Raw genomic sequence first — 8948 nt, 5'->3', positions numbered from 1 at the left:
TTCTTGAGCGTGCGCATAAAACTTTTTTAAAATTTAATGAACTGTTTTCAATATAATAAATAATACTATAAAATATTTGTTTCCGTTCTCTCTTTACCAATTTATATTGTAATATAAAAAAAGCAACAAAAATTTTTCGTTAATTCCTAGTGGTTTTTTTTTTCAAACATAATTCGTGTATTAAAAACATTGAGCACGCTAACCTTCGTGACTTGTTAAAGTGAAAGAAATAAGGAAAAGGTCAGATGTGAGGCTTATCACTGATCGAAATGGTGCCATTGAACGAATTATGAGAAAAAAATGCACTTTATGACCTCACCATAAAAATCCAAGTTTTTCTTCCGTGTCAGCAAATTAAAATACAAATCGAGTGAATATTATTAGAAAGTGCAATTCATTTTTTTGTGAAAGTGAAAGTGATATATCTAAAAAATAATTCAAATTGACATAAATAAAAAAATTGTTACTTTAGGGTTTTTTTTATTTGTTTACTTTTTTAGAGGCATTCCTAACTGCGGTTTATTGTCGTCAAAATAAAAAATAATAATGATAATAATTACTATACAATGTCCAAGACCAACAAAAAAATACTTATATTAAGGTCTTGTACATTGTATTGATTAAAAAATTGGTAAAATATCGCTTTTTCTTCAAAACAAATTTACTAGTTTTGAAGCTGTTTTTGAAATGGAATACATTATAATAATATAGGTTAATGGCGTTTCTAAGTTTTATTTTAAATTTCGTGGAAGAACTTCATGGCAAACATGTAAACCAAAAAACAAAAAGACTTCAAATATTTATACAATTTCTATATACAATGAACAAAAAAATAAAGGATTTCTTTCTCCATCAAAATCCTATAAAAATTCTTTCTAAATTTTGTTTTATATTTTTCCACGACAAAAAGTAAATCTACCTGTTTTCTTTTTGTATACATATTTCAAAAAAAAAATTTGTCAACCAATGTACTTGCGAGTTTAAAAAGTTTTCGTTTTTTCCATCAAATCATTTTTAAAATAACACTCTAGTCTCTCTAGCTTTACTACTCACTACACCAGCCCACAAACAAAAACACATACATTTATTCACATTCTAAAAACGACCAGGAATTCTGGGTAAATTTGGTTACCATGACGACACATCAAGTTGTTATTTTTGTTAGGTAATGTAGGGGATGGGACCCAATTATTTTCGTCGTCAGAAGAGGACCCTTCACTTTCTTCTTCAACTTTTTCCGCCAAGATGGACGAACATGATTTGTTCTTCAAATCGGACAACAGGACAGCCATTCGGATACAAAACATGTATTTAATTTCACCATTTGTTTCATCCTTATCTGTCAGCAAACATTTGGCGTCGGTGGTGAAGGAATTCTGTGTGTGGTATTTATCACTCTGTTTACACATACAAATAGGAAAACCTTGTTGACAAATACCTGACAACTCTTTCTCGTTGGCTCGTTTAAACACAAACTTCTCAGCTAGCTTGAATCCGTTGGACTTTAATGACGAACGCAGTCTAAAAACAAATAAAGCAATCTTTAGTTTAGTCTTTATTTTGATAAAAACAGCAGGGGTGAGACATACAAAAGCACAGTTGTCAACGCTCATTTTTGCAGATTGCATCTTTTCTCATAAAGCCTTTGAGCAAAGTTCACCACCTAATCCGTTGAAAACATAGTTTTCTAGCAATTCAAGCCCATTTTAGACCTGCTAACTTTGTTTTTTTTGTAAGAATCAGAAAAAAAAGTTCTAGGAGATGGAAGAAATCCTCTTGAAAGAAGCAGTCAGTCTCTGTCTAATGGAGTTGCTAAGCTATTTAACACAACAAACAGAAAGAAGCGAATTTCATAAAAAGCAAATGACGAAGTTCTAAATCAATTTTGGTGTTTACCTGACAAATTTGGTCCACAAATGAGGGTTTTGAACTGACTTGACGCTAATGATTTCATATGATTTCCCAATCATGGAGCGAGAGAACAAATTTCGGACATTAGACAGCATTTCGGACGATTCATCCACGTCCACCAATTGATATGACGATAAAGTGTTTTGAAGGTTTTCGTTTTTCTCATTATCCCAATACCAAGGGCGTGAAATTTCTGTGTTCAAATCTGTTACACTGCCAGTCGGGCTGAAATGAGATTACGGTCACAGGCTATAAGTTTTCAGACGAATGAGGAAAAATTGTTGTTGTCTTAACACAGTGATGAGATTAGTGGGTAGTATAGACGTTTCAGAATTTCTCTCCTTTTTTCTCATCTTACTGTTCAGTCAGAGTATAAACTTGATAAAAATTACTTTTGAACAAAAATATATGATATGTAAGGAATCTTTGAGAAGAGGGTGGGCGTTTAGACATTTAACGGATTTTCGTTACCCCAGTAACTCGGAAAAAACCATATGATTCGAATTTTCTCGAAAAAATGGTGGTTATAAAATGACGTCATCGAGGGAGAAAGACTCAATACAACACCACGTACATGTTTTCGATTTTGTAGAAAGGAAACACGAATGTAGATGGGTGGCAATATATTAGTTTCGTAAAATTTCTCTCTTGGGGAGGAACGGAAAAAAATACACAAAGGATCAAATCAGTGAACCAATATAAAACTCGATGATTCACCCATAGAAAAACATAGTTGAATAAAAAAGAATGGATTTATCAAAACATGAAAGTTTAAACGTAGTGAAATATACAAAAAAAGATTTATTATAATGTACCCAGGAGAAAGATGGAAATATTTATAATCGAAAAACAGTGCAACAAGGAAGATTAATCATAGAAAGGTCTTGTTTCGAACGAATCAGCATTTTTTTTTGCTGATATCAGCAAATTGAAAAAGTTTTTGGTGATAACCAAAATTATAATTTTTCCAGAAGCGGAAACGCCCTTAAGAAACAGAACAAATAAACAGAGGAAAAACTATAATATTATGTGACCCAGACGAAATAATCTAAATAAGCCCTTCTACAGTTGCGTCATTCTTTTTGGCTTTCATGGTGGAAACCATATTAATTAATGTGTTTAAGAGCGGTTTTCACCTAGTGACAATTAAATTTGAACGCTTATCGTTGACAGAAGAATTTGTACACACCTTGAATATAGGCTTCTTTGTTCTTTGCTAACGAACAAAGGACGTCTACGAATTTTCTTTTGTTTGCCAGTTTGACAATTGATTTGAACCATAGTTTTGAAGTCCAATAACACTTTCTGCTCCTCAAATAAGCATTGATCAAGTCCTAAACGATCAGAATATTGATTTAGATGAAAAGTCAAGGGGTGGTTAATCTTTAAACAAATACAGTAAGCCAATTGAAGTTAAAGGCTAGAAAATGAGCTCATTGATCTAATTACTATAAACTTTCAAAATAAGAATTCAATGAGAATCTTATGATGTAAAAACTGCAAGGAGAGAGGGTTACTTAATACGGTAATAAAAATTAAATACCATCTGTACGAACAAGTGGCTTAAGGGGAGGAAGTCTCAAGCAAACCATTAATGGCCTCATTTTAATTATCTACCTGCTAAGAATTTGGCTTCAATATCATCTGATAAACACGCTGCACTTGTCTCGATGACGTCAGAGCTATTCTTAGGGAAACTTCTCCACATGCCGAATGAATCTTGCCAATACCATCTCCACTGTGTAGCATACTTGAGGTTGACATCAGCTGTGATGGATGAGGGTGTCGTCAAACGGCGGATATGATAAAACACTGCGTCTTGTGAATTTCGCCGACTTGGCACTTCTTCTATAAAAACATGAAAGCAATAGATATTGAAGACAATTGTTTGATTAGCAATTTGATTATTTTTAGTGTCATTTTCCAAATAGAAAAACGAACGTTCAAATCACATTTGATTGGCGGGCAAAAAGTAGCGTTTTATAACAACAAGGTAAATTTAGCATTATGACATTTTCGTGATTTTAATTAAACTTAAAGTAAAGGATGACTTTCTGTTGGTGACTGTGAGATATCAGCAGTGGAAACAGTTGTCTTTTTAAAGTGTCACGCAAAATTAAATAACAGGGAAGAATCTCTATGTTAAAAAAACACAATGAGATTTTCAAAAGGATCTTTTTTTTGAAGAATAGAACGATTAGTACCCAATTGGGAGTTTAGAATTTTTATGAGAATAAAGAACAGAATAGTAGCCTGCCGTGGCAGAGGGGTGGTAAAAACGTCAAACATTATTCATTACAAAAGTATAAGAATCAAAAGATTTAGTCACAGTTTCACAGTTTATGATTTCAAAAATTGAAAAGGATGGGGAGTTTAAAATATTGTAAGAAAACCTTCTCATGTAATCAAGTCACGAAATCTACAAGCAGGAGTTAATAATGGTGGAGATAAAGCGGACACGAAAATCTCGATTTCTTGTTTATAGGACTTAACATTCTTGAACAAAATTAATGAATTTATAACTTGAAATATGAAGTGTACATTTTTCTCAGATCACACAAAACGTTGTGAAACTGGGAAAGAGCGTTGCGTAATGAGACAAATATGCATTTTGTAAGGGATGAGGGTTTAAGACTAAGGCATATATTACACAACCATTCAGAAATGCGAAAAAACGGAGTAGAGGAGAAAAGTAAATAACGCTAAACCACAAGTATAGAAGACTTTATTTTTTCTCTTAACCCCTCAAAATTCAATATTGACACTTAGAGAGACAATGACAAAATGGCGGCATTCCTTAGAAACAAATTTAAGGCACGGCAATTTTCTTTAAAAACTTGATGGAACATGAAATTAGGCAGAGAAAAAGAAAAAAAAAGTCGATTCATTTTTGATGTTGTTGTTCAAACTCTAATCAACCATCTTGTTAAAAATTATCTTAATAGCCTTTTTGCGGCTTAAAAAATGATTGAGCGAGGTCTTGTTAGATTTAATTTTGAATAAACAGTCAAAGGTGGTTGTTAAAAAAAACTTGATCAGCGTTTAACGAGAGAAAGCAATTTGTTAAAACGGAGATGAGCCTACGTCAAAGGGAACATTTACGTTTTGAAAATGAATGTTGATTGTCGTTGAGGGTGTACACAAAACTTGATAATCAACAAGTCACAACTCATCAAAAATAGTTTATTTAGAAAAACAAGCGAACAGATATCACATGAGACCAATTAAAGCAATAAGAAAGATGCCGTTCTAAGCAAACAATATCCATGGACCAAAGAAAACTTTATCGCTTACTTCGACTAATCAAATTAAGTCTGAACAGAAAAACAATATATATTGAAAGGATTGATGGAAATCACATCAAAAGCTGTTCATTTGGTTTAATTATAGGTTTTGATGATTAATGAAACCCCCATCAGGGAATGATGACGTCACCATTTACAACGAAAACAATCTGAAACTTCTTACTCAACGAAACACAGTTTCAGTACTAGAAATGTAAATAAGAAAGATCTAGAGAGAGTGAGAGACAGAGAGAGGGTTTGCAGTCAAAAGAAATAAACTTTGTCATGGTTTGATAAATAAAATTGAGAAGAAAACTAAACACCCTTTTGTAGAAGTCTTAATCTAATTCACAACCAAATAAATGACTAGCCCATGAGACTTTTTCTCTCGAATAACAATCGATGAAAGAAAGCCCTTTAGGAGACTGATTCAAAATAATTTTTCATCATAAAGAAAATAAAAGAGCAATGGGGCGAATTGACGAAACAGACGAGTAGAAAAGGAAGTTTAAAACCGTTGGAAATGTTTACGTTTTGACGATCGACCTCCTAAAGGTTTCAAAATATGTTAAGCGAAAACCCCTATCAAGTGAAAGCGAGAACCCTCTTAGAATCTGTTTCTTATTGTGAAGAGCTTATTTCCCTTTGAATTTCCTGCACGTAGTACATGAAATCAAACATGAATTTCCCATTCATTGGGATAGAGTTGAGCCCATTATTAAGTCAAGAAGTACAGAACAACTTCTTTCCACTAGCCTTATGAATCCATGTAAAAAAATCACAATTCCTTTATCATCACCCATAACGCAAAACCCGTTCAATGAAAAGAATTGGTGAACTACACGAAACAGACTTAATAACAGACAAGACCAATAAAAGTAGATAACATATTCTTACCAGTAGCTTGGAGAAGCCATGCAGAAAGATCACAAGCCCTTGATCCACCATTATGTAAATGATTGTGATGTTCTGTGACGTCAAATCTTCCTTCACCAGTCATCTCATCAAAGTTGATCATGATTGAATCTCCAAAAACTTCAATCTCACTTTGTTCAAGTTCAACAGAACAAAAAGCAAGTTCGAGTTTCATGTTTTCGTTCTCATCAACGTTAATCCAGGCTAAATTAGCAGCCACAATGTCCGTGCTATCATTTTTAAGGTTCTTGTTAGCGAATGCTTTTTGTGATGATGGGATTGCTGCTATTTGCCATAAGAAAGGTTCATTGGAGTGTTGTTTAAGGCAATTCATGACGTTGCAGCCTCCATTGATGTTGGGTAGACAGATTTCTCCTCTTTGACAGATGCATTCCCCGAGTGTTGTGGTTTTCTCTTTTCCGTTCATCAACGTTGTTTCCGTTGGTGAATTGTCGGTGCTGCTATTTTTGTAAAGACTTGTCGTTTCGAAATTCGGTAATGACCGTGTTCGGTAGTAAGGTAATGAGAATTCGTCGTCGTTTTCTTTGGCTGAGAAAGACTTGAACATTCGTTCGCCATTTTCGTTCCATTCACTGAAAGGGTCGTTAACGTCGAAGACTGGTGATCGGTTGTTGTTGTTCAAACCATTGATGCTGGATGAAGATCCAGTTGGTGAGATGATATCGTTTGACGACGTACGAAGAATCGGGTTACGGTTGGTGAATAGAGAGCTTGTTTGTGAACGTAACGAGTTGGAAAAGTTGACTCCATTACTGGTTGTGACACTGGTAGGGAGCTTGTCTTCAGGATCAGAATGGTAATTATCAAAGTGGTCTGTAAACTGGAAACGTTGGTGCGAAGGTGCATTGTGTACGTTTGGTAGGGAGAGATTGTGAAGTCCCAAACTGCTGGAGAAAGTACGTTGTTGATCACGTGTTATATTATTTGTAGAGTGGTTGTCATGTAAACTGAAACTTTGAAAGTCGCGAGTAAGTTGTGACGGAGAGGTTGTGGAATGTGTATCATTGTATGATTTTGAAAGATGTACTCCTGTGTTGGATTGTGTTGGAACAGGTTTGGTTATTTGATATCCTCCTCCATTGTTGTTGGATGTCACTGAGATGTTATTGTTGTTCAACAGTGAAGAAGTAGAATTCTCATTGTTGAGATTGTATCGAATGGAATTGGCTGAGCTTCCCTCGGTTAAGGATGATGAGTTGACAAAAGAATTGTGATGTGACATCATTGGTGATGTTGAGGCTGTTAAATCTACATCCAAATCTGCACTCCAGGAGCCAACTTTGAAGCTGCTTGAACCCAAAGATCCCATCCTTGATGTAGTGTTTTCAACTGATGAGCCTAACAGGATGTTGTTGTTTTCTTCTCTTGACATACTTGGTCGGTAGAGGTTAGAGCGTCCCATGGGAGGTGTAGGGAGTGATAGTTTCCTGGTAGGGTTCAAAGAATCCATCATTGATGGTAGACCATTGATAGCTGCTGATTGTGTCTGTGATGAAAGCTTTCTGGAGTTGCTGTGATCTGACATTAAAGAATGAAGACTGCCATAAACTGAATTTGGTAAGGAAAATTGTGAGACGAAACCAGATGAAATGTTCGTGTTGAGAGAATTGTTTGAGGATGATAAACTTTGTGTTTTGCTGTCTTTCAACGAGTTTCCATTGACAACCATTCCATTTGGTAAGGGTTGGTCTCCACCACGATTTTCTCCTTTGATTTTGAGGTAAGCCAAAACTTGTTGCTCGTTCAAGTGATCCATATGATATCTGTGAAGCAAGATTTTGGAATGGACATTGTTGATGTCATGCTTTCGAATGCATTGACCTCCAAATTTACAATTTCCATCCTCAGCAAAGAAACGACACACGTGAATGAAGGGGCAAAAGTCACGAGTACAGCCGGTTGCTACGTTGTAATATTTACAAATCTCTAAACATTTTGGTAGTTCAGCATTTGCCAATTCAGGGTCAAGAAAATGTTGAACATTTCGACACAAAAATTCTCTGCATTCTTCGTCGTTTAGTTGACCAAGGAAATGTTTCTTCAAAACTTCCCGCGTGTTTTCGTTTTGAAAATGATGAGGTTTCTTACAACGAGGGCCAAAAGTACATTTCCCTTTCACAAAATGTCGACAAACGTGCAATTTATGGCAATAAGACTTGTTACAGCCACGTTTCCCATCAAAATCACGACAAAATTCAATTGTAACGATAGGTTTAATAACAGCACATCCATTTTCTTCTGTCACTAAAAACGAACATGGATAGTTCTGTAAAAATCCACGAATTCCATTCCATAAGCCACGCTTCTTTAAAACGTTAACTATACGCTCAATATCGATAATCTTGAGAACATCCTTCACTTTTAATATAGAAGCATTTAATACAACTGCTGTATACAATTTCCGTGCTAACTGTAATCTCAAATCATCCGTCGATTCAAGTCCTGTGACAGCCATGTTCTAAGTTTTTTAAAAAATGTGCTTGCTGTAGTAGTACTGTAGTATGATGCGAGTTATAAAAAGTTTTTTTGAGTTTTGTTTCAGTTGTTTATAAAAATGTGTGTGTGTTTTGTGTATGTTTTACTTTGTTCATATCTTCTCTAAATGTTTTAGTGTTCGTTGGTGCGTTGAGTCAGTTTTGCATTTTATTCCCACACACACTCACACACATACATAACATAACAACAGTTAATGTGAAATAGCAATTTGAACGTTCAAGCGCACGATATAGGCTTCTTATAAATGGCGGCCCTTTATCTCTCTATGAATGAGTGTCTTTTCAAATCTCATATAATTCAATGTTTTTGGAATAACAACAA

General features: G+C 34.7%; 1 protein-coding gene across 1 annotated transcript; it reads right to left on the bottom strand.

The window, feature by feature from the left end:
* LOC136804245 (zinc finger CCCH-type antiviral protein 1-like) lies at nt 1-8943 on the bottom strand. The gene is made up of 5 exons (XM_067060945.1): nt 6093-8943; nt 3529-3759; nt 3101-3245; nt 1897-2136; nt 1-1521 (listed from the first exon to the last, which is right to left on the bottom strand). Exons 1-5 carry the CDS (start codon nt 8584-8586, stop codon nt 1089-1091), a joined length of 3543 nt encoding a protein of 1180 aa, XP_066917046.1. The 5' UTR covers nt 8587-8943; the 3' UTR covers nt 1-1088.
* Nucleotides 8944-8948: the final 5 nt, after the last annotated feature.

Source organism: Clytia hemisphaerica, unplaced genomic scaffold (assembly GCF_902728285.1).
Source record: "Clytia hemisphaerica strain Z4C2 unplaced genomic scaffold, Clytia hemisphaerica genome assembly, whole genome shotgun sequence".
Lineage (NCBI taxonomy): Eukaryota > Metazoa > Cnidaria > Hydrozoa > Leptothecata > Clytiidae > Clytia > Clytia hemisphaerica.
The sequence above is the reverse complement of the archived record's forward strand: the minus strand, read 5'-3'. Positions and strand labels throughout refer to the sequence as shown.

Excerpts from the sequence above, each read along its gene's own strand:
- LOC136804245 (XM_067060945.1), bottom strand. The coding sequence starts at position 8,586 with ATGGCTGTCACAGGACTTGAATCGACGGATGATTTGAGATTACAGTTA. Across the intron at positions 3,246-3,528 it reads TGAAGCCAAATTCTTAGCAG|GACTTGATCAATGCTTATTT; the intron begins GTAGATAATTAA and ends CTGATCGTTTAG. Across the intron at positions 1,522-1,896 it reads TTGTGGACCAAATTTGTCAG|ACTGCGTTCGTCATTAAAGT; the intron begins GTAAACACCAAA and ends ATTTGTTTTTAG.